The 26,990-nt window shown below is 35.0% G+C and overlaps 1 protein-coding gene across 4 annotated transcripts; it reads right to left on the minus strand.

Annotated features, from left to right (window-relative positions):
- Positions 1-2,597: 2,597 nt before the first annotated feature.
- On the minus strand, positions 2,598-26,767 carry LOC110115710 (3-deoxy-manno-octulosonate cytidylyltransferase, mitochondrial). Of its 4 annotated transcripts, XM_028699350.1 has the most exons (9): positions 26,375-26,766; positions 25,800-25,845; positions 17,378-17,464; positions 17,178-17,302; positions 13,107-13,246; positions 12,951-13,002; positions 12,533-12,643; positions 2,963-3,087; positions 2,598-2,873 (listed from the first exon to the last, which is right to left on the minus strand). In XM_028699350.1, the coding sequence occupies exons 1-8, from the start codon at positions 26,618-26,620 to the stop codon at positions 2,995-2,997; spliced, it is 900 nt and encodes a 299-aa protein (XP_028555183.1). In that variant the 5' UTR covers positions 26,621-26,766; the 3' UTR covers positions 2,598-2,873; positions 2,963-2,994. The 4 variants fall into 4 exon arrangements, with proteins under 4 accessions (XP_028555183.1, XP_020704684.1, XP_020704685.1 ...); XM_020849025.2 differs by having other exon boundaries at positions 2,598-3,087; XM_020849026.2 differs by lacking the exon at positions 25,800-25,845 and having other exon boundaries at positions 2,598-3,087; positions 26,375-26,633.
- Positions 26,768-26,990: the final 223 nt, after the last annotated feature.

The raw sequence follows: 26,990 nt of genomic DNA on the forward strand, positions 1-26,990 counted from the left end.
TGATCATAAAATGTTAAGGTGATTACTAGGGAAATTAAAATCTTTTATTGAAAAGGAATTTAGTTTATATTGGGTTTTCATAGATTTTGGAAGTGGAAGAGGTGAAAGTAGAAGAGAAAAAACGTCAAGGAAATGAACTAATATCCTCGCACGTCTGGTATTTTCTTAAGGTATGTACTTATATTTAGATTAAATTCATGTTCCTAAACTTTTATTAATATGAAATAATGCATATATTTAATTATTGAATTTTCTTATTCATTCAACCATCACATGTTAGAATTTTATTCAGGTTATTATTCATGAAATGTTAAATTTATATTTATGTCTATTGTTATAGTAATGTTAAACCTGTAACCATGTGACTATTAATGTAAGGTTAAATAAGGTGACATGTCTTTTAAATAAAGTTTATGTAGACATGAGAATGAGCCTGAAATAAATTTAGACAAGTATATATGAATTCATGAATGATTTGATTTCTATGATAAGTATTATGATTGAATGTGCATGATGAACCGGAGTTTCAAATGGTCAAGGGTTCTTCGGAGCAAAATGATAATGAGCCCCTCGGAGCAATTGGTAAAGGACACTTTGGAGTAAATGAAATGAAATGTTTGGCCAAATTTGATTGTGTACCTGATCAGTATAAAATACTGGTAATTTCGAAACGGATGTATAAATCTATGATTAAGTATTTTATGCTTATATGCCTAAAAGAATATAAACGTAAATTATGAAAAATGGAAAAGTTATGAAAAGTTTAAAGAAAACTGAACATGTAGAATGTTATACAAAATATGCATATCCAAATGTCAAAGCATGAATTTTATTTTATTTTATTTATAATTCTTCTGAATTAAAATTTAAGCACTACCAAATGAAAGTTGCATGCTTAATGTCTTCATTTTCTTACTTCATGAATTTATGATAAATATTTGTTACCTAATGAACTTTAGCTCGTCTCTATTTATAAGAATGATTTTCAAAAGAACCTGTTAAGGATTAATAGTTGATAGACCTACTACATACCAGCGTAGAACATTTCAAGAAAACATATTTTTATTGTTATGTTATGTATTATGTTAAAAGATATATCATGGACTATTGTAATATTTTCATTTTATGTTTTGAGATATTTTATATTTTGATATAATCAGATATTTGAATTGAAAGTTTAGTTGCTCTTTCCTACGTTGTTATTGGATGATTAGTTTGTTTATGATAATTGTTAAATGAAAATATTAATTTTTTGTAATTAGTTATTCTTTAGCTGTTCGCAACCTGCCTAGCTCTAGTCATGCACTTCATGATAGATCATGTTATTTTCTACATGTTTAAGGAAAATAGCTAATCTTTAAAATAATAATAATAATAATAAATGTAAATTTAATCAAAAAATACATCAAATAATATAGGAAATCATATGTAAATTACACAAGGAATCTGATAGAATTAAAATTAGTCAAAAAGAGTTGAAATTTGCTAATAATTTCATCTGAAATAGGAGCAACAAAAGTAGTCAAAAATTAGGCAAAAAGAGTTGAAATTATAAGAAGAGAATAAAAGAAATCAAGTCAACCATCCAACTCTATGGCTTAAGGAAATTGAATGAAGGGTAAACCAACTTGAATTACATTAAATCCACAAGCCTTCGATAGCACATAATTTAGTATTACACATAGGTACTCAATCAAAGCATCCAATCTGAAGGCTTCACTATATACCAACTATAGAAAGTCATTCAATAACACACACACAATTGCCTCAATCGGGTTCTTGCCATGGATTAATTATTCTGTGCGGACGCCGAATGCCGTCCGAAGACCAACGAGAATGCGCCACATCATCCCTTCGCTCAGTACTGCGGCTCGATACCGCTGACACTACGCATTCTGATTGGTCTTCAGACGACGATTTACATCCAGCCTCCACACAGAATAATTTCTCCTTATCATGATAGCTCTTCGAGTGAATCAAATCCAAATTCAGGTCAATCACACCAATCTCACATAATTATGATGCATGTCCTCTCAAGTAACATTCAAGCATATCCCACTGACCCAACTTTGAATCCAATATTTTAAAAAACTATACACTTTAAAGGCATCATATGAATTAAATGTACATCTCATGAACCAACATGCAAAACCGCAAAGAAAATATTTATTGTCACTAACAACATAATAGTGGACAACATAATAGTGGCAATGCCAGTGATGTTGCTATCAATAATGATGATGATAGTGATTAACCACGTTCATTGAAAAAAACTATCTAATAAAAGAGAAGTTCAGAATAAAAATGGGAAGAAAAAGAAAAAAATCTGTACCTCCTGTATGGTGTTAGTGATAAAATCATTCGATTTTGAACTCAAGTTTGTAAAATATCAACATGTTTAAAAATCAATCTAAAATACTTAGAAATTCTTAGAATTGTTGAGCCTAACAATCAAACTACATTGAAAAATGAAAAGAATATGCTTATAGCCTTTTTTTTCTTTTTCTTTTCTTTTTTTTTTTTTACATGCTTTTGCACCTGCAATAGAAAAATACATGCAACAAAGCTCCATCCCAGAAAAATTGATAGAAAATCAGAAAAAAAAAATGATTCATTAATGTATTTTAAGACCCAAAAATCATGAATCAATCTCTAAAAGGAAATTTAAGATTGAACTTTGCCTAAACTTACAATGATTGACTGGAGTCTTGCAGAGAATACGATCCAGCTGGTAATCATTCTGTTATTACTGATTAATAACCATGCAAAAGGCTCCTGCGTCTTTGGAATAGATTACAACAACAACAACAAAATCAAGCCTTTTATCTCACTATGCTGGATCGGCTATATGAAACATTTTTCTTCATTCGGTCCTATTAAGAGTCAAATTCTCATTTTTAGAACAGATTACCTCAAACAAAAATACGAAAAAACACTTTTGGTTGATATATATACATAAAACCTTCAAATGCGCCATGCTTTCAGTACCCTTCGCTATGATATATTCCTCTCTCGCATAAGTGCTTCTATCTTTTCAACATCTTCAGGAATGTCTACTCCATGAGCATCATGGTCAACCTTGATAACCTGCAGTATAGAACCATATACTTTGCTCATCCTACATCAAACGAAAATTAAACAAGATACATATTTGAAAGCATCCTCGCGTGCATAATTTTTTTTTTTCAACCACAAAGTTCGCTGAATGGGATTTATTATTATGTAGCTGAGGATCGAACCTTCGCAACAATATCCTTATGAACTGGACAAGCTATCCCACACACGTTCTTGTACATGATTACATGAGCGTATATGCAAGGTAAAGATGTGATGGAGCTTATCATTTGGGATAGAATGAGAAATGTTCTCTCTTTGATGTTTCTATTTTTTTTCATTTGGGGGGGCAGGTGTTAGAGAGAGAGAGAGAGAGAGAGAGAGAGAGAGAGAGAGAGAGATTGGCTTTGTTGGTAATACTGAAGAATCAATGTACGCCCAATTTTATGGTTTGATGAGATTGATTAGTAGAATATTAGAGGGAGATTCAAATATTTGAGTTTTAGTTGAGATTTCTTTAGATTTGGATAAACACATGAAATCAATAGGGAAAGAAGAAACTGACGTGATGAATTTAATTACCAGAGTTTTCAGGGGATTAATCCAAGATTTGGGAAAGAGGAATGCTAGTTTGACATATATAACGTTCCTATTTGTAAATTACATAATTATTAATTCTTTTGTTTCGCTTAATAATGAAGCCTAGCTTGTTGAACAAATGCAGTTGTCACATGTGCTTGACATGCCATATACAACTCCAATTTAAAAAAATATAAAAAATTATCAGACACATGTGCCTTACAGCCTTACAGACATGTCTTAAATAATAAATTTTGACTTTAAAAGCATGTTACATAAATAGCTCAAGTGAAGTCATTTCTTCTCTTTTATTTCAAATATATATTACTTAAATAATTTTATTTTCCTTTTTCGCCTTTATTTCCTATGATTTTTTTATAACACTAAACTTTTATTTTTTAAAAAAGAATTAATTTTCTCAATTTTAAACTAACTGACTATTTTTTCATCAATTAAGTTTAAGGTATTAAATATATTTATTATTTTATGAGCACCTGAAATAAATTTATTATTATATTAATTATCTCCCTCCCTATTTATCTCTCTTCATATATATATATATATATTAGAATATCTGGAACAATATTTGATCCAATGAGTAATAGCGGATAGACAAGCCTAATCTATGATGAAGAAAACATAGGATTTAATGGGAAATGAAGTGGAATGAAAACCGATAATGAAGATCAATGCAAGAGCATAATTGAGGGGACTTATACTGCTGAAAATACAATCATAATATGATGAAAGATTATTTAGGGGTAAATCAATTGAGAAAAATGTCTCTTGGAAAATCACACCTAGTATTCTAGGAATCATTCCAACAAATAATAAAACTTTATCTTTAGGGTTTTTACCAAAACCATTCAAATTCATGATGGAAATTTATAAAACTCCATAAAATACATCTGGAGCTTTTATAGCCTCATTTCAAGCCTAAGAAAACTATCAGACAAACAAAACAAAGATTTTAGTATCTAACTAATAAAGGTATGCGACTAGATATGGGTAGGAATCTATTGAACCTTCAAGCATCTACATCTATGTAGCACCGATACTCCTATTTATGGGCATGCTGTATCGAACACGCGTCGGATACGGATACGCCTCTGATACGGCACGGATACGTATCGAATACATGTGGCACGACAAACTATATGTACAATGGCAATAAAAAGCTGGAAAATATATGCCCGTAGCACAGCATTAATATATAAGCATTTGCGTATATAGTTAAATACATAGGATCAGCTCCTAGAATATTGAGTCAACCCTCTAAGACTTCTAAAACACAACCACATAGTTCACTTTCATCATGGCATGAGAAATACTGATGAATTGGCTTAAAAGACCTTGTAATGATTTAGCCTTCAGTAAATGAGAAAGAAAAGCAAGGTTGATTACTTAAAAAGGTTCAGTTTCATAAATAAAATTCAACTAAAGCAATTCATGTATTAAATTCAGAGTGAGAGAGAAAAGTAGGGGTGTCAATTTCGGGTCACGGGTCGGGTCGAACGTGACGCGCCGACGCGGAACCTCACGCGGGGCAGCCGGGCAGTGGTTTTATGTGTTATTCCGGGTCAGTTCGGGTCTATTTCAGGTTTTTGGTCAACTCGAGCCCGACCCGATTTTCCAAACGGGTCAATTTTCCGGACCCGAACCCGACCCGTTTCGTGTTCGGGTCAACCCAAACCCAAAATTTTCGGGTCGGGTCCAATACTAACAGGTCTAGAGAAAAGAGAGAAAGTGAGTGGCCGGCTAACTTGAGGAGAGAGACAATTCCTAGCAAAAATACATTGATGATTCATTAATAATCTCTTACATGCATTTTCTATTTATAAAGAAGATTTTACAAATGAATAAATGGCAAAATAAAGTAATATAAGTGTGCTTAGAATAAATCATAAAAAAAAACCTTTCATGAAGTATTTTTTGAAAGGATAATAATAAAGCATAATTTGATATTACATATTGATTCCGTGAATAATCCTAGTACCATGGGTGCTGACAAGACAAAATATGGCGAGTCCAAATAAGACAAGAAAAGAGTTGATGCATTTTTGTGTCGACTCGACCCCAGTCGAGTTGAATCGGACCCGATTGGGTTCGATCGAACCCGATCAGCTAAATCAAATCCCGTCGAACCAAATTCGACGTCGATTCAAGTTCAATTTCAAAAAACTGACTTGATTGGATCTAATCGGACTCGATTTGACTCAAATCGATCCAAATCGAGTCCAATTCAGGCTCAATTTTAGCCCAATTAATTGAACCAAAGTCCAATTAGAATCCAATTGACTTTCCGATCAAATTCAAATATATTCACAAATAAGGAAATCAAATCATTGGCTCCGATTTTGCTAAAATTAAAATTCTGCAGCTGTCGCATGGTTCAGTCGCGTGATTTTTCCATTTCGGGGCAGATTTGGGCAGCTTTAGTGGGATTCAACGACAAGAGCCATTTTCGTGTATAGGAGAAGCGGGAGACGCCTATTCAGCCAGTTCTTTTTTTATTTGTGTGTGGTCCGTCCCAGGCAAAAAAAGAAGACGGGAGTAGCAAGCCGTGCATAATCCCCTGCTTCCTTATTCGTACACTTGTGTCCGTCTGGCCGAGAGAAGCCGAGAGACCGAGAGGAGTTGAGCACCTCTTCTCCCGGTTTGTGCGGAAATTAAGAAGGAAAAGATCAGAGCTGGAGCTCCCTGCACATGCATCCAGGTCGGATTGAGCGCTTGGATCCTTCCACACGTGACTATATCGGATCGAGCGAGAGAAACGTGCGTCTGAGGCAGGGACCAGGATTCTTCTGTGTTTGATCACTATCGAAACGAGCATTCCTAGTGCTCCTGTGTGCAGATAGAGGCCTAACCAACTGATTTGGGAACTTCCTATGCTCCATCTGGCCTGATCAAGCGGCTAGGTTGCTGCTCTTGTACGATCTTAAGAGTAAAATGACACCTGTAGCCAGAGTTCCTCTTCCCTTCGGCTTTCTAGAGCCTTCCTAAAGAAAACATGAGCTGCTTCTATCTCTTCATCAATTCCAACAAGCCCTTGATAGGGGAGATGACTTCCGAGAGCATTCAAATAGCAAAACCAGCAATCCGGAGCGATTTGGATAGCAAGTTCTCCCTCCATTGTTCTTCCACCTCGCATTTTTTGCAAGGCGAGAGAATCTCGGTTGCGACATGACTTGATCCAGCGAGGTAAAATCCCTCCAAACTTAGAAAAACCTAAGCCTATATGCCCATTGATATGTGATTGACGCTCCCAAACCTTAGCACCTTAGAAACCTGCGTTTAAGTTTCTAAAATCCAAATAAAAGCTATGTGTTAGCTGTCCTCTACGTAAAACAGTGAAAATCCAATGATTTTCACTTGTTTGCTCTCATGTGAGGGCCCGAGGGGGACACTGATGTGCGTAGGGTGTTTGGATTTGTATCCGACCCCTCCAAATGCATGAAGTAGCATCATGTTACCTTCCAACGCCGTCATATATGATCAAACCCTAGGTTAGGTGATTTTATTCAATGCCAAGTCGAATGTTGAGGCGTAAATTCCCTCCAAATGTTGCATGCTATGTTATGTCTCCTAAAATTAGGTGTTATGGCAAATTTGACACACAAATATATTGGCTTGCATTTGTCAAAGTTTATGAATATTCCATGGCTTTGGTGAATACTCAAAATGCATTTGATTGGGTTTAAATACTTATCATATTCGCAGTAGAATTTTACACGAATCCCCAAAGGCTTGTATTGCAAATTGTAGGATTAGTAGAGCTATTGAAATCCATTTCAAGTGTTTTGTAAAGCTCATGGAGATAACAAATAAACACCTCCTCTAACTTACAAAATTCCTAAAATTGGAAACTCACTTTCGTGCTTCCAATGCACCAAATCATTCCAAAATTTATTGGAATTTTCTCTAAGTAAGCCTTAGATGTGTGTTTCCTACATGCATGTATACGTTTCAAATGTATAAATTGCATGTGGAGCTATTCAATCCCCATTATCATGACAAAATTGACATGTATTTAGGGGAATTCACATATGTTGAAATTGATTGCCCTTAAAATTTGGTGAAAACTTATAATGAAATTGTTTGATCCCATAGGAATATATATGATATCAAATTGTTTTGAAGTTTATCATAGGTCCCAAGAGACCTATGTTGTAAACCTCACAGTATGCATAATCAACCAAATTCATGATTGAGTTCACCAAATTTAGAGCATTCAAATAGCAATCATCACTTACTCGAAACACCCTCAATCTTTGAATTTTTGGAGGACAATCAAATAGGGTCATTCAATTTTGAGATGAACTCGAGATGTTGTATGGGCCTCAAAGGCCCACGAGCCCTCATGTTTTAGAGCTATTTAACCTTATTTATGTAGCTTCCAGATTAAAAGGTTGAAGTGAAATGATCATAACTCCAAAAATGCATATCACCTAAACACACTTCTAGGTTCTTTAGATAACAACTGAATTTGATTTTTAAAACCTCTTGGAAGTTGTAGGACTGAACTTCTACTATCCAAATCTCCTAATCATGACAAAATTGATATATGAATCCTTTCCAAGGCTGTAGGAATCAATCTTCTCTCCTTTCATTTGTTGAAACACAATCAATAAATGAACATTCTCTCTAGACATATGATCAAAGTCCTAATCTCTCTCATTTGCCTAGCCTCAAATCAGGCAAATGGGCATCTCTCTTTGAACACCAAATGTTCAAAGAGCATTCATGTATTCGTAACCTCTAAGTTGCATTTTTCTCTCCATTTTCTAGAAGCTAAAATTGTATGAAGTTCTCCAACTTTCCTCAGCCTAAAAGCCATAGGAAATCCTCCAACATACTTGCTTGATGCTTTCCTAAACTCATACAAAAGCCTCCAAATGACTTTTAGAGAGTTTGAGAAAACATTAGTAAATCATAGGAATTAAAATCCTATCTTACTTTCATCCCTCTAATCCAAGTTGAAAGAATGAACTCCCCTCTTTGAACACCTAAAAATTTAAAGAAATTCATCGTGACTTGTAATCCAAATCTACACGTCACCTTCCCTATTTTATATAACACAAGTTTGATAAATAATCACGTTTCATTGTAAACAAAATTCAATTATTCACCATCCAATCTATAACCTATAAGTTGCATATTTCTTCTCTTTTTCTACAACTCAAAAGTTGTAGGAAATTCATACATTCATTTAACCCATGTTGGTGAATCAAACCTACAACAAAATCATTTATTTTGTTGAACCAAAATCAGCAAATAACTCCACATCAAATATAGGAATATAAATCATATCTCTCCTTCATTCTTCTAATCTAAGTTAGGTGAATGGGTTCCCATCTTTAAACACCCAAAAGTTTAAAGAACTTCTCTTGATTTTTAGTCCAAATCTACATATCATTCTCTTATGTTTGCTCTATTCATTTTTAGCAAACTGAACTTCTATCATTGAACACAAAATTTAGTGATTGCTTCTTTATTTATGGCCTCAAATTTACAAGTCTTCCCTCACTTTCATGGGCTCCAAAAGCCTTAGACGATTCTAACCTCAGCTTAAAAGCTATAGTTTTCCTCTCTTTTTCTTTCAACCTCAAAGTTGTAAGAGAATAACCCTCTTCTTAACTTCAAAAGTTTAGGAGAATTCTCCAATCCCTTAGACCAGAACTCTAAGTAGCCCTTCACTTAACATCTCTTTCTATGACATTTAAAACATAACCTTTAGATGTCCATTTAGGAATCATCCATCTGTTGAAATTCATCTTACCATACTAGATGAATTTCACAAAGTCCTAAGTCAAAACCTCAGGCATGCATGTCTACATTACCCTATTAGGTGAACACTTCTCTCTTATTCAAGCACTAAGAGAACATCAAAATTACTAAAAATCACCTAAGTTTCTCTGATAGAAACATCTTTATTCCTTAAAAAAATAAGGCACCACTTGTAGTGTAACATAGTAATATACCACACAGTCGACACATACTTAGATGCGCAGCTCCTAGGCATGCTAGGATTAGAATTTTTCTTTTTATGTGCATGCAGTTTATGTTGTTGTGTGACTGCTTATTATATTATTTATGTTATGGGCACCACTCCCCTTAACCGCATAAGATAAAGATATACTTGCTTTTCTATAGGTGGGAGTGTATCCAAGAGGAGTGCAATAAGACATGATTAATATAATAATGTTTACTTGCATGCGCTACTTAAAACCCCCCAAGGAGGCATGACCAATATGATATAAGTAGGGCTTTGCACTTTAAATGCCAGGATAAGCATTTTTTATAATATAAATTGCCTCTAATCGCCTTTTATTTTGAAGATTTTAGTCTTTTATATTTTAAAAATGTATTTAATAGACTTATGATGTATAAGCATGTGAGATATAGTTATAGGAGAGGTGGATCAAAAGGATAAACTTGCCATAGGTGAAGCCCAAGACCCACTTAAAAGTCAAAGCTTGAAGACCTCACAAGCAGAGCCTGTAATTATTATTAGGTTGTATAATAACAAGCATTAGTTTTTTCTCTTGTTTTGCTTGGAGGTGTCTTAGACTTGTGTTATGCGGTAGGCTCTTAGGATAAAACTAATTTTTCTACCACTTAACATATAAGCAATCTAAAATCAACCATAGGAATCACCATTTTTTAAATAAAACAAAAATTTGCATGGCTCATTTAATGAGCCAACTTTTTTCAAAATGTAAAATGATCATGCATAGTCAGTATATCACAAGTAGAAAAACCTTCACCTAAGGAACAAAAAAAAATCTACATTTTTATGAGTCAGCATTTTGCATACCCACATGTTTAGGTATCGTGACCTAAAAGCTAAACTGCAAGTCTTATCCTTTAGATGAAAAAGTCTTCCCTACTCTTCATATGCATTGAGACTGGACTACATAGTTTTAAAAGCGACTAGGTATGTTTAGATGATAACCCTTTCTAGGAAAAGTTGTAAATCCAAAAGTCAGGTTGACTATGCCTCATTTGAGGTGTAGTTTGTGAGTCTCGTACACTCCATTAGACTTAGGTTCGACGCATTATCCCCCTCAATAGTCCTCACCTTAGTTTTAGGATCTCAAGACTGTTGTTGACTTTAGCCCTTTCATAAGCCCTCATCTTCTAGACATTTCCTCCAATATTATAAGCCCCAACATTTTAAATTAAAATGATCAATTTAAATAAAAATTTGATATTAAAATATAAAGTTCAATATATGATAGTTTGAGTACCTCTTAGTTACCTCAGAATCAAGTACTCCTACATTTCATTCATTTGGCATCCATTCTTAAAAATATGATTTCAAGTTGATCATTCCTACTTTGAAATTCTCAAAGACCAAATCTTTGAACAAGAATTTTATAAATTTCAAAATGAAAATATCTGATAATATTTTAATGACACAAAAAAATAATTAGTTTAATTAAAAGTGTTCTTAATAACAAATGTGTAATTAACCATAGGGACTTGCCCCTATGAGGTATCTGTATCCCATAATAAAATAAACCCTATTCAATCAAATATTGAATTGGGAAAAATCTATGTTAAAATTATAATTATGATTTTGTTATTAAGTTCATGAAGAAATAATATTTTTGCCCTTCAGGATAATATATTATTTTCTATGTCATGCTCGATCACAAAATATCTCAATTTGTTGAAGATGACAAGATTTCTCCAACACAGACATTCAGATGAATGTCCTATATCATTGTGAAATGATGATTGGTCAAAATATTGCTGGAAGGTGCTACATGAAGCAATTAAGAAATCATACAACCATGTGCCATGTAACTCTCATGATTACACATATGATCAAGTTCTTATTCTTATCAATGTTATAACTACATTGAGTCACATTGCAGCGAGTCTCATAATTCTAACGAGGTATATGAAACTCGTAATTATTATTATCAATATATATCATATAATGGTTGTGCATATGAAATTCTTGTGCCATCCAATTCAAAACAATTGCTTATCATAATGATTGATCATACATATATCATACATTAATTTCTTAAAGATCACTAGTTCAAAAACCCATATCAATTCCAAAAGTTTAAACATCATCTCTATTAATTCAAAATTTTGATCCTTCTATTGAGTTGGTCTATGAAGATTAATAGAGATCACTCATTAGTACTCCATCATCCTGCTAATCTTAATCCTGAAATTGTGCCTAAGCTAAATTTGAGATCATGCTGGAGCTTATTACTGAGATCGAAATCTCCACTGAGATGCAAATTAGTATCAAGATTATTCTTCCTACATTAGATAGTTTTCATCACAAGCAAACCTCGTATGTGCTTACCAATTCCTAACAGAACGTTTCAAAGACTTACAACTCTGAACAATAAAACAAGCAACCTTGCTACTGATCTCTGAGAAATAAAGGATACAATCAGAACTATGGGATAAATATAATCACTTTAATTTCAAACAGCCTTCAGGCTTCCTCGTGGTGCCATGAGTAAGACATCCTGAATTTAACTGATATAACAAAAACATGGTTTATACCTTCAAATGTATCAAAACTGCACTGATTTCATTATCATTCGTAAATTGCATAGTGGAAATAACGTAATGAGAAGGAACCTCTAGATATTAAAAAAAAAAAAAAAGGAACGTCAAGATGAACATATTAGGATAAAATATCAGAATATTCCTCCAAAAACAATATATGGCGTTTCATTAAAATGAACATAATGAAGATTTTAAAATCCCATCATGCTATAAGATAGTAACTCACGGCCCTAAGAGCTGGAAAGGGTCCGAAGGAAAAAGAAGCAGCTCAGCAGTAACAAAAACAAAAGATTAAAATGATAGCATTGATTGCATAAATTATGTAAAGAAATCACGCTTGATATGTCATAATTACCTTCATCTTGTAACCATTCTCAAGAACTTTAAGCTGCTCAAGATCTTCTTCTAACTGTAGAGGAGTAGGTGCAAGCTTTGGGTAGATTTTTAAAAACTTTGCATCAAAACTCTGGTCAAATGCAAAAGAATCAAGATCAGAACTAATTACGTACTATCTATACACATAAGGTGCAAGCTTTGGGTAGATTTTTAAAAGCTTGGCATCAAAACTCTGGTCAAATGCAAAAGAATCAAGATCAGAACTAATTACGTACTATCTATACACATAAGGATGATTGCATCTGCACGCCACTTCAACATGTGTAATATTAATATTATAAGTTACAGCAGAAGTTAATTACTTAATTGTATTACAGCAGCAGAACTCAAAATATAAATATTGAATGAAAAAGAAGGAATTCATTATAAACTCAGACCTGAATGCCAAGATGAAGTAGATAAGGGAATTGCGGATTAACTTTCCCCGACCTGAAATACAAAAGAAAGAAAGTAGAGCAATGCATGCATTCATAGAAAAGGTCCTGCTGTTACTGCACAGAAATGGGCATTGGCATATTTTTACAATGACTCACTTGTTATAAGGTATCAATCCCCTTGAAAAATATATTGCATAACCATTATTGTCCACAATGCACTTTACTCGGTTGGGATCAGTCCCATCATCAGGTTTTAAGGACGTTACAGCAGTGCTAAACACAGCATCAGGGGATTCCTGTGGTCCAAAATTTATTTTAAAACGAAATGTTTAATGTAAGTACGGTAATAAGTGCAAAGAAATTTGAAGTAGCCTGAAGTTTCTAAATGTTGGCGCCCAAGCAAAGCATTGTATCAAAATCATCAAGCATAAAGGATAAAAGTGAAATGCCAATGTCAAGTAAAAAGGACAAGGAACTAGAAGCAGTTTACTAACAATAAAGGTAAACAGTTAATAAGAACTACAAAATAAAGTTTTATATACTAATTTTATTTTATTTTTTTTTAGTTTTATATACTAAAATGTTATTTCTAAAAAAAGGAAATTTTATAGCTTCAAAATGTTAAATTTATCATTTAAGCACATATCTTTTCTTCGTGAATTTCTATTGGCATCATTGTTAGCAGAATACAATCAACTTCTTAGAGTTGGCATGAGTTTCCAAAAAACTTGGTGATGTGATACATGCTTGGAGTTACACAAGATTATCAAGAGAATTTAATAGAAATTTAACCTTTATAAAATTATGCGTCAACTCAAAGTAGGTTACAAGAAGTCTCAGTCTTCTACTTGCTTAGGCAAAGAATTGCGTGAAGATTAACCAAGACACTCTCAATCAAATATAAAGGTGAAGTAATGTAAAAGCTTATAACACAAATCCAAAAGTTAATAATGAGATGTTCACCTTTGAGGATCTACTCTCTTCCCTACAAAGATAGGTTGAGCGGAGAAAGATCTTCCACACTAGAAATGAATAAGCACTAGGACGGACGAGCCGAGGAACGTCGTTGTTGGGAAGGTAGCCGGAGGTGGAGGTGGCACGTATCTTTCGGTGAGGGACCACGGGGTCCTTGGTCGTTGAAGCTCAATGGTGTGGGCAAGGCAATACACGATCCGGTTGACGTAGCATTCAACGGTGATGTCGTGTTCGTAGAAGGGGGAAGAAAGATGTTGATCTCCCCTTGCTCGTTATACGCGAAGCCGTGGTCGACTTCAGGATCGGTCATGCACTGTAAGCATGAAGATGAGGGGAGCACGAGATGAAAAATCCAAGAGAGAAGAGGGGTGGAGAGGGGAGAGGTTGGGCCGTGGGCTTGGGAGGAGATGTGACCACGGTTTGGGAGGGAGAGGGGAGAGGGTGAAGCTATTTTGTGGAAGGAATAAATTTGAAGTTTATTTTCAGATTTTTAATAAGAAAGAAGGAAAGATTTAATTTCAAATTCAGATTTTGAAATTTGAAATTGAAATCTGAGAGGGAAAGGCATTAATGAGGTATTAAGTGGTGATTAGGTGGCAATTGGAGAGAGAAATAATAGAGGGGTGGCCGACCATATGGGGAGGGATTTGGGGCTGATTTAGTGGGGATTTGGAGTTAATTTGGGAGAGAAAAAAGAGCATGGAGAGGGCCGGCCCTAGGGAGAGCTGAGAGAGCAATTAATATTAATTAAGTGGGCCCTCTAGAGAATAAATCACGGTGGTATCAAATCTGAAATTTGATTTTCAGATTTGCTCTACTAGGAAAGTTTCCTAAATGGTTTGAGCCTATGGATACGTTGGAATTTAACAGGTAATTGAAGAAAATAAAGAAGGCAACTTTCATAAGTGAGCAAGATGTAGATTAAGAAAGAATTTGAGGCTTTTGAAATTGAATTTCAATTTATGAAGACAGGTTGGCCGGCAGGCTGCTATGGGGCGGTCATGGGAGCGGTGTGGCGGGGAGGCTGGCGGCTTGGGTGCTGGGAGGGCCGCCGGTGGCTAGGCCAGCCAAGGGAGGCCGGCGGTGGAGCTCGTGAGGCGGTGGGGAATTGAGAAGAAAAGGGGAATTTTCGGGTAAGCAGGGGAAGGAGGGATTGGAGAGGGAAAAAGAAATTTATCAAACTACAAACCTTGAACACCACTTCCACAAGAACTCACAAAGAGATCCACAATACTATCTCCTCAAGAACTCACAAAGAGATCTTGGGAAATCTCACGAACTCACAAAGAGATCTCAACGGAAAGAAATTTTCATTCATCAGCCAACTCATACATAAAAAGATGGCCATATATATATAGGCCTCAAAATGACAAATAAAACAAAAGATTAGAATGCCCCTTGGGCTACAATAGCGACCAACTACCCAATAAGGGCAAAAACGGAAAAACTGAAATAAAATGATTAATACATAAAATGCATCAAAAGTAAAGACTCTCCATCATGGCCATCGATCTCCTGTGTCGCCTCTAATAAACACGTTGAAACCTCTTGTCGATGTCCCCATCACTTGGTATACTTCATAGTTGTATCTCTCTCCTTACTACCCATAAGGGAAAAAACGGAAAAACTGAAATAAAATGATTAATACATAAAATGCTAATACAAAAAAATGCATCAAAAGTAAAGACTCTCCATCATGGCCATCGATCTCCTGTGTCGCCTCTAATAAACACGTTGAAACCTCTTGTCGATGTCCCCATCACTTGGTATACTTCATAGTTGTATCTCTCTCCTTATTATAAGGCCAATAAACTCAACAGGTATGCATCCACGTTCAAGCCATGCTTGAGGGCTTCAATTACCTCAGTACACAGGCTGTAGCACACATATTTTACGATTAAACTAAAGGGTAAGATGAACTCCAATTTGTCAATAACACACTATTTTTCACTTCTAAATAGAGCTACAAAAACGAAATGAGCCAAACTCGGTAGGTGCTTGTTCATACTTGAACTAATTTATTATCAATTGTTAAAGCTTGGTTCGAGCCCAAATTTAGTTTTTCTGTTAGTGTTCAAGTTTGTGTCTGACCACATAGAGGCATTCACGAATTACTCATCTACGTAGCCAACTACTAAACAAAAATCATTCATGGACGACAACCACACCAATTCAGGCAAATCTAAATGTCAAAAGGACAACAAAAATTTAGCAAGCCAACTACCTCCTAGGATTTCATATTGACAAGGGTATGAAGGATTGGATAGTTAGAAGAGCAAGTCAGCTAGAAGAAGCACAAGATAGTAAAGACTCCTTAGCATGCAACTCCATCCCCTTATCCTCTGCTCCATCCCCTTATCCTCTTCTATACTAGCGAAGACCCCTTAACAAAAATAGCAAATGCAAAACTAGGCAAAAGAGGAGTAATAGGAGAGGCAAAGACTCATTTGGTACAAAGGAACGGCAAGTGCAAAATAGGCAAAAGAGGAATAATAAATGAGGCTAAGACTCAATTTGTGCAAAGGAAGATGATGCCACAAAAGAAAATATTGAAGTAGAAAGCTGAAAAATAAGGAAAATAAAAAATGAGGCGAATGACCATAAACAATAGGAGAAGTGTTTCAACTATGGTGGGTTGCATGCATGAATAATTAGATATTTGGGGAAACATATGAGCATTTTTAGGTTTTAGACTAATTATGTATTATTTTCATGTAGTTGAGAATTTTAAGTTAAAAAGAAAAAGCAATAGAATCAAAAATTAGTGGAAGGTTGGGCGTCATCCAGAAAAGAAAATTCAAGACTTGATGTGCAAATACCAAATTATATGGAGAGAGAGAGAGAGAGAGAGAGGGGGGGGGGCAGCTAGGTAAAAGGAAGCTAATAGAAGAGGAAGAATCAAAATGAGAAGAGGCGAGCTCACTAGCAATTGTCTATATTAATCATCAATAATGTTTACAAAGCACAAGAAACCCCTTGTTTAAAAAGATGTTCCCATCATCCAAAGAAAGTATAATAAGAAAATGCATCAAAGAGCAATCAAAATAAATCATTATGGGTTTTTCATTAAAGTCAATTCATTGATGACGTGTCCAAACAGTATGGTTTATGACAAGTTGCATAACTATGTCATGCATCAATTTTCCTTAGAAAATTGTCATTAAATTACATGATTGGTAAAAGTCAAAGACCACAAGGTCTTTACAGCAGACAGAGCAATCAAATAATGAGTTCAATTAATGAATTCACCACCTGCAAGGACTTCACAATGCCATCAATTATCTCCGGATCAATAAGAGGTTCATCTCCTTGTATATTGACAACAACATCATAATCTTTACCAAGTTTTTCTAGAGCTTCATTGCAGCGTTCAGTTCCTGCATTTATAGCGAAGTTTGTTACAATTTTACCACCTTTCCCATAATCAATTCACAAGACTATAGATAAAGTACCATTCTTGCAAGCTTCAGAAGTCATTACCACATCAGCTCCAAAACCACGACAGCATTTTGCAATTGTTTCATCATCAGTCGCAACAACTAGTAGAAGAAAATAGTAACATGAAAATAAGTGAAAAGGCACATAAAAAGAGAAAATAATTTCAAAATATTAGAAATGATCTCTTTTTTTTAATAGATTTAAACAAGAATTTGACTTTTAACGAGACACAATGGAGAAAAAGGATTCATGTAGCCAACCCCACATAGTGGGATAAGTCTTGATGTTGTTGTTTTTGTTGTAGGCACTTCATTGAAGCATTCTGATAAATTCCTTACCTTCAAAAATGCATATTAAATTAACATTGATGTTGTGGAGGAAAAAAAATTACGTTATCAAAGGTTAAGGTCATACAATACAAAACATACATAAAACTTTCAATACTCAATGTGTCAACCACAGGAGGTACATAAACACAAAAATTCTCCACAAACAACCCGCCTTTTGGCCGCAGTTTTAATGCTCTTTATAAAGCATCTATTTATTACAAGAATGCCAACATAGAAACAATATATCTGACAAGAATCATGCTTGGCCTTCATTCCAATAGAATAACAGGTAAATCAAAGTTATGGTGTGATCCGCCAAGCAATGTTATGGTGAACAATATGTCTACAGTACTTGCACCAATATGTCTATAATAATTTCAAAATGTTAAGAGCAATGCGAAGCCCAATAGTCCATACTTCATTGCACAAAGCATAAAGCGAAGCAGTGCTTTTTATAACTTCAAGTTTCATTTGTATATTGTATATGCATAACATGTGCATACAATAATTATTCAATAATCAAACTTAAACACATAGGTTAATAATTTACTAACCAATTTAATGATACATTAAAAAACAATAATTTTTAGCTATTCAAAAGTTCATTGAAATGGAGGTTGAAGTGTTGGTTGACTAGTGATATAAGAATTGATATAAGCATTGAGTTACTAGTTAGAGATCAAGAGGTGGAGGCTGCATGAAACAAGAGTTTGTTAAGATAAGGCACAAGAAGAACATTGTTACTGAGTAATTACTAGTGTCAAGTGTCAACAATAAGAACCGGTGAAAATATATATAAGAACTACTAGAGGAGTGAGCATGAAGAAAAGATACACCAAGAATTGACTAGCTTCAGCGGGTGATAACGGAGAACCAATAAGCAATGAATCAATGACTACAAAAAAGTGGAAAGAATTAAATGATTGCGCCTAATCATTTATGTGCCCTATTACAAGTTCGAGCGCAAAACACTACAACTCAATGGGGTGAATCAATGCGCAAGCACACTTACTATGAGCTTGTGTTTCATATACAAACAATGCGCTGAGCCAAAGCATCAATGCTTAAGTTTTAATGGAAAATGTTATTCATCAACATAACAAGTGTTATTTATATTATTACTTTGCCAAACAAAGGCTCACTGGCAACAATGAATTGAATTAGTCAACCAACACTTCAACCTCCATTTCAATGACTTTTGCTAGTTGAGAATCTCAATATAATTATTTTGCATGACAGAGAGTCTAATGCATGAACATGTCTAATGAGAAAGCATGTTATAGAAGATACAATTAATTTATAAGTTGAATAGATGGAAAGTTATTTCTCAAATATGGAAACATGAATGGAGTAAAGGACTTTCCTGCATAAAAGTAAATGGGCTGAGCACATGCTATGGTGAAAAAAGGTAGGTGATGTAGAATGGGAGGGGCTAGCCACTTAAAATCTGAATTTAAGTTTTCAGATTTTTATTTGGTGGGATTTGAAATTTAAAATTAAAATTTAATTCCAAAGGGGAAGGGGAATTAATGGAGAGAGAGAAAGATAGGAGAAAGAAGGGGGGAAGGGGGGAAAAACCGGCGGCAAGCATGGGCTTGGGGAGTGGATTGGAGTTAATGCTCTCCTAAATTAGATTTCAGTTTTAGAAAGAGATAATCAATCCAATTAAATTTGAAATTGATATGGATTGATTTAAGAGATTTCCTAATTTAACACTAGATATTTTAAAAAAGAATTTGAAATTTGAATTTGAATTCAAATCAGATTGATTCTCTTTTCAAAATTATCTAGAATATTTTAGGAAAGTAGGCTATCAAAGCGAGATTGGCTCTCATCAAGAAAAAAGGGGGAAAGGGTCGGCCTAGAGAGAGAGGAGAGAAGGGGTGTCTAGATTCAATGTATTTGGGTTAGGAATTAATTAACCAATCAATTTCATATTTGATTAATTAATAGGATGTGGAAAGCTTCCAAAATTAAAGTAATTAATTAGGAAGGATTTGAAATTCAAATTAGATTAATTTGAATTTAAATTTCTTTCCAAATTAATGATAATATAATTAAGGAAAGAGAAGGTTTTTGGAGGGAAGTGGGATTAGGGAGGGAGATGGCCGGCGGTTGAGCTAGGTATGGTGGCTATCGGCCAAGAAGGAGGAGGAGAGGTGAGTGGTTGGTGGCGTTTTGGAGAGGGAAGGGTGGTCGTTCGGTGGGGGACGGAGGGGGAAATGATATTTTTGGGCTGACGACTAGGAGAGGGAGTTGGGTTGGCAATCAATGGAGAAGGAGACGGGGAGTTTAGAGAAAGAAAGACAAACCATGAGCCCGAACACTTCCTGCGGCTGATGGGTGTTACGCTTCCCTCACCAAGGGACTTCAAACCACAAGCCCGAATACTTCCTGCGGCTGGTGGATACTAAGCTTCCCTCACATAGGGATCTCACCAAAATTCTTCCCAAAGAACACGAGTGTAGAAAGTTTTTTTGTTAATAATCAATCATCTTAATACAATAGCAAGGGACTCTATATATAGGCCATGAAATTTAAAAAAAAAAAACTCAAAAAAGATAGGGCTTACATAGGACTATTCCCTCAAGTGAGGGTAAAAATGAAAAATGTATAAAAAAAATGCAATTAGTAGTTAAGATAAAGTGGAATGATATTGATTGTTGATCTTCGTCTCTTCCTCAGATAAGCGTTCACCGTCGAATGTTCGCATCATTCTCCCAAGGTGGGAGAAAGCTCGACTCCGTCAAGTACGCATCCTGGTTTGCACAACCATGTTCTAATACCAAACTGATGTGAAACGGGAGGGGCTAGCCACTTAAAATCTGGATTTAAGTTTTCAAATTTTAATTTGGAGAGATTTGGAATTTGAAATTAAATTTAATTCCAAAGGGGAAGGGGAATTAATGGAGAGAGGGAGAGGAGAGAAAAGGGGGGAAGGGGGAAAAAACCAGCGGCAAGCATGGGTTTGGGGAGTGGATTAGTGGAGTTAATGCTCTCCTAAATTAGATTTCAATTTTAGAAAGAGAGATAATTCAATTTAATTGGAAATTGATTTGGATTGATTTAAGGGATTTCCTAATTTAACACTATATATTTTAGGAAAATTTTTTAAATTTGAATTTAAATTGGAATTCAAATCAGATTGATTCTGTTTCCAAAATTATCTAGAATATTTTAGGAAAGTATGTTATCAAAGTGAGATTGGCTCCAATCAAGAGAAAGGGGGGAGGGGCCGACCTAGAGAGAGAGGAGGGAAGGGATGTCTAGGTTCAATGTATTTGGGTTAGGGATTAATTAACCAATCAATTTTAGATTTGATTAATTAATAAGATGAGGAAAGCTTCCAAAATTAAAGTAATTAATTAGGAAGGAATTGAAATTCAAATTGGATTAATTTGAATTTAAATTCCTTTCCAAATTAATGATAATCTAACTAAGGAAAGAGGAGGCTTTATGAGGGAAGTGGGATTAGGGAGGGAGATGGCTCAAGCAAGAGGGGGGAGGAGAGGTGAGTGGTTGGTGGCGGTTTGGAGAGGGAAGGGTGGACGATCGATGGGGGATGGAGGGGGAAGTGGGGTTTTTGGGCTAGCAGCTAGGAGAGGAGTTGGGCTGACGATCAATGAAGAAGGAGACGGAGGGTTTAGAGAAAGAAAGATAAACCATGAGCCCGGATGCTTCCTGTGGCTGATGGGTGCTACACTGCCCTCACCCAGTAGAGGGAACTAAAAAGATTTAAGCCTGATGGAGAACACAAAAGAAAGAAGAACACGACTCAATCCAAACTTTAGTAAGCAAATCACCATATAACATTAATCAAGCTGAAATTATTTTTTTAGAGGAAAGAAAACTAAAAAAAATACCCTTAGAACAACCAGCTAGTAGTCACCTCTCATGTAATGATAAATTAGGTAAATAGAATGCTCAAGGACATGCAAACCAATGGTCCACTACAGCGACTTTGATCCAATCCAACGTCTGTCACAACTCCGGCAAATCCAAAAAAAACTTACCATCCAACACCACTCTCAATTTTAGAAGAATGATACAATTGGGCGGAAACTTGTGAAGAGAAGAAAGGGTTAGAAGAATTGGAAGAAGAAACAATAAGTGAAGAAATAGCTCTGAAACTAGAGAAGAAACCCTCAGGTTTTGACTTTGTTTTCACTTCCAAAAAATTTCCCACAACAGACCAAAACTCCCCTATAAATGGGAAAGAAAATGAGGCCAACAGCCATCAACAGCCGCCCCCCACAATCAATCAAAAAGGGGAAGAAAAAGGCAGCATTAAATGCACAAAAGAACCCCCACCCGAATAGCCAAAAAAATGGGAAAACCAAGGGACAGCAGTAGGAACTGAACAGCCAAAGCAAGGGAAACCGGGAAAGCCAGGGAGCAGGAACCGAACAGCCAAAGCAAGGGAAACCGAGAAAGCCAGGGAGCAGGAATCGAACAGCCAAGGAAAAGCAACAGCTCAATCGCCCCCAATAAACCCAAGTCAGCCCAAACACGAGCACACAAAGAAGCTAGTACACCAAAGGAAAACATGTCCAATGAGCACCTAAACCACACATGATCATCGGTTGCCTTCCATCACTGGGTAAACAAAAAATAAAATTCAAAAATTACAATAACATAAAAAAACATGATCATGAAGAACTGAATGCATCACCCAGGGACTTCAAACCACAAGCCCGGACACTTCCTGCTACTGGTGGATACCAAGCTTCCCTCACATAGGGATCTCACCAAAGTTCTCCCCAAAGTACAAGAGTGCATAAAGTTTTTTTATTAATAATCCATCATCATAATACAATAGCAATGGCCTCTATATATAGGCCTTGAAATAAAAGAAACTCAAAAAAGGCAAACATGCCCCTAGAGCTTACATAGGACTACTCCCTCAAGTGAGGGTAAAAATAAAAAATACATAAAAAATACAATTAGTAAATTAAGATAAATTGGAATGATCTCGGTCGTTGATCTTCGTCTCTTCCTCAGGGTAAGCGTTCACCGTCGGATGTCAACATCAATAGGTGTACGCAAATTAAATTACCTTCTCAATTTTCCTCCATTGTTTCTTGTGCCATGACATATTTAGCTTTACATAGAGAGTTCTCAATTGATCCAGGAGGATCTCTAGCACACTTTAAAAGATCCACAAGTCCTCTTCTAATCCACAATGAACCCATGTTTCAACTTGAGCTTTCATTTTTCAACTTGAGCAGTTGAGCTTTAATTTTGATGTATCAAGGAAGGCTTCTAAATGAGAAAAATCAGCCTAAACAACCCATGTTTGAGTCCATCAAAGATAGAGGAATGGAAAAAATATTATTTGAATGCCAACATCTATGTGATATTTATCCATTCCTATAAATTAGAATCAATCCCTAAAATTTAGAAAACTTCGCAGTTATTTCTTTGAATGCAAAAGTTAGTTCCACATTTCCCGTCTTAAATTTTGGATTAGTGCCTTTAATTAGAAAAATGAATTATTTTTATGCATTCTTATCCATTATATATAAATTTTGATTTAAAGTTAGCAATCCCTATCCTACTTCTATAAATAGGGAATAAAAGACTATTTTATAATTTTAAGAGTGAATAAAGCTTGTAAATCCAATTTTTCCTCCACACTTTTCTTCAGCCATACTTAGTCCTCTGATTTTTTTATTCCTGCAGTCGCCATACATCTTCTGTTGTTGTCCAGGAGAAAACCTGCCACTTGTAAGCCATTGAAGCTATACTAGTGAACTGCATCTTTAAATCTACAGCTGTGGTTCCTATACCACCTCCCCTATAGAGGAAAACAGCAGCTCCATAATTCAGTTTTCATCTTCTGTAATTACTTCCAACGCAATACAACTGCAGTTCTCATCACAGGAAACAATAAAACACTAATATTACCCACTATTTTCACGGAAAAACAGCAAGGAATCAAAAATATTTGCAAGGAAGAATCAAAGGGAAGGAGGAGAATTTAATGGAACTGAAGATAAGATGTTTTTCCAATCAGCACATTGGCTTCACATTGGTAATGCTCTTCCAATTTTAGTCGATTTCAAGTAGTAATTTGTTAAGACATTATTTATCCCAACATAATTTGTAAACTCTAGTTTATTATCTTTGCCCCTTTTCTCCTAAATCCTATAAGATTCACTGGGTAGTAATACCCAAAGGATTGTGGGCAACCTTGTGGAATATTAAATGCCTTGGGTAGTTAGGTTGGGAAGCCTATTCCTCAACCAAGATTAGTGATGAGTGAGTGATACACCCTTGCATACTAAAATGCTCAAATAAAAAATAAAAAAAAACTGATCACTTGGAAGACTAGGACAATCCTATCCAAGGAGGATTACGGATTATCAATTATTCTCAGTGTTGTTAAAAGCAAGTTGGATGCTCGCTTAGGCATCCAGGAAATATAAGGTGAGACAAATCCTTTGCACCTTGCATACCTCTAAGTTGAGCACCATAACTAAAATGTGCTTAAACCAATGCCATGCATCAAAGCATGAGGTGATATGCTTGTCTTTCTTAGAGAGAGGACTGATAATACTTAGTTTAATGGAGATGACATAGTTTTTTATGATGATACTCAATATAAGGTGACATGAAAAAAGCATAAAGATTTGAAGAAACAAAGATGTTGACTAGGAAATAACTTAAATCAATTTTATCTGCTACAACTTAAGAGTTTTAGTATTAAATATTGAAAATGAAAAGAATGAGTTCAATAAGATCGAGGAAGAACTGAAGGACTTTAGATTAAGTAATGGAGATAATACATGCGAGAAGATAAAGATGGAATATATACTAGCAAAGATTAGATTATCGCAAATTTATCCATGCTTAAAACTTTAGTTTAACTACTCTTTTTTAAGACAATCTAATTAGAAATATTTTTGAATTTGCAATGCAATGAAACTTGAAAATTCTTATTTTTCCCACATATTAAAGCATAAAAATTATTATTTTAAACCATTCAAAAGTATTCCTCATAATTCAAATATTATGGGTCGATTTTATATAGATTTCTACTGCTTGATTCGGCTTCCTTGAACAACAGATACAATTTTAAGGCATTTGGAAGAACTGATGTGAGAAAAAGTCCAATCGTATAAAAGCTAAAAAAGCAATTTTGTTAGAAATTTTGTATATATGGCTTCCAAAAAAAAAAGACATTTAAGAATTTTAGTTGTTGTATTTAATAAATAAATAATTTTATTTATTTAAATTAATTAAAAACTAATTAAGATTAATTTATCACATCATAATAATACAAAATTTATATAATATTTATTTCTATCATTAAAGTATTCATATCAACTTGACTACTTTTTTTTTCACCAAACAGCTACAACTTTTACAACATTTTAGACAATAATCTTGCCAAATGGTCATCCACTTTATTCCACCACACTAGCACAATATATAGCAAAGTACAATGAAACATAACACATCCAAAAAAGCCTAAGTAATGAAGTTATTTTCATTTGAACGCCCCATTTTGCTCCACCAATAGCATAAGATTGTGTTTAGCACCTAGAGGATTGGGCAACCATATCACCTTAAATGCATTTGATGCATATGACAACATTTCATACTCTAGATAGTAGTTTAACTTCAGCCCTTGGACTTTCTCAACTTTAAAATGTTGGAAGAATTGTTATAAGATCATATTGTTTATCATAATTTTTCTCTAGTCCATCGATAAAAAATAAACTTTTAATCGAAATTATAAATTTGGTTATTATTGCTTTTGATATGGTTACTAGAATATTGGATTTAGTTATTACCACTTTGAATTTGTTTACTAAAACAATGCACCATATTCCTCAAAAGTGTTAATGTTGAAATCCATTATTTTAATAACACATTCAAAACAGCAATAATCAAATCCATTTAGTAACCAGATTCAAAATTTGAAAAAAAAAAAAAAAAAAAAGAAAATTTTGTGGCCAACCATAAGGCCTTATGTACAGTTCCCTAAATTTTTGCTTTTGAAGATTATCAACGGAAAAGGTGGTGGTTGGAGCTACTTGAAGAACAGAAATTAACTAATAATGAATAAAAAAAATCAATTCAATCAATAACATCGACTTACCAACATGGTCCAAAGTAGAAGCCATCTTTGCTCTCTCCCATGTCCTCTGTGACAAAAATGTAACGTAAGTTCAGCTAACTAGGTATGTACCGGCCAAAAATACTACTTAGAACTGGCAGTTTATATAATCTTTTTTCACTCCCCACTGGTATTAATACTAATTTCACCAATGCGCAAAGCATTTCCAACAACCAAATGTTACTCTCTCCTACGAAAGCTGTTTTTCTCCTAGAGCTACAGTGCATCCTTCTACTTAATTGGTGCTAATGAGCTCACTGTTGCAGACACTGGTTATTTCACCTTCCTATCAGTCGTGACAAAGTAGACTCTTATAACTCTCCTCATCACCTTCTACAAATTATAAAATCAGCATTTCCTCAAAAATCACAGCTTTAAGGTTCGCAAAAGGCCTGCCAGTCAAAAATTTCAAGAAGATCTAAGTAAGTAAAAAAATCAAATGCCTTTTCCACAATAAGACATTTCACAGGAGTTAATCAAAAATTATAGTTTCACAGTTTTTTGAAACTGAATAGCGATTGCAAAGATTGAAAAAGGTAGAGGGGCAAACGTCAGACCTGGATCATTGGCTTTCCAAGTATGTGAACAAGGGGCTTTCCCTGGAATCTCGATGATGCGAACCTCGCAGGAATGATTCCGACTACGCGGCTCCGGTAACCGCCCCGCCATAGAAGCCGGCGGAAAAAGCCTCCGTGAGCCGCCACCGCCGCCGCGGCGACCGCCGCTCCGATGAGAAGGCTGTGCACGATCCACCCCTTCCCAATAGATCCCGAAGGTTCGGAACCAGATGAGCACACCGCCATTGCTGCAGACTTCTAGGGGCTGTTTGGTATGCGGATTTAGGCGGATTTAAGGCCGGATTTGGGCGAAATCCGAAATCCAAATCTCACGGCAAACGAAATCCTCCGTGGACGAAAAATTCCGCCATTCGCTCTAAATCCCGGATTCCGAAATCCTTTGGTTCGGCGGATTTATATATATATATATATATATATATGCATTTTTAGGATTTTTAGATCTTTAAGGAGATGTTTTTCTTGAAATGGAACTAGTGATTAGCATATTTATTCTTAACTTCACTTAGGTTTTAACGAGCTGATAGAGACGAGGAACTATTTGTGCTCTAATTTACAATTAAAATCTAATAGACCAAATATGCATGAACATAATAAC

This window comes from Dendrobium catenatum, unplaced genomic scaffold (genome assembly GCF_001605985.2).
Source record: "Dendrobium catenatum unplaced genomic scaffold, ASM160598v2 fragScaff_scaffold_1260, whole genome shotgun sequence".
NCBI classification, from domain to species: domain Eukaryota; kingdom Viridiplantae; phylum Streptophyta; class Magnoliopsida; order Asparagales; family Orchidaceae; genus Dendrobium; species Dendrobium catenatum.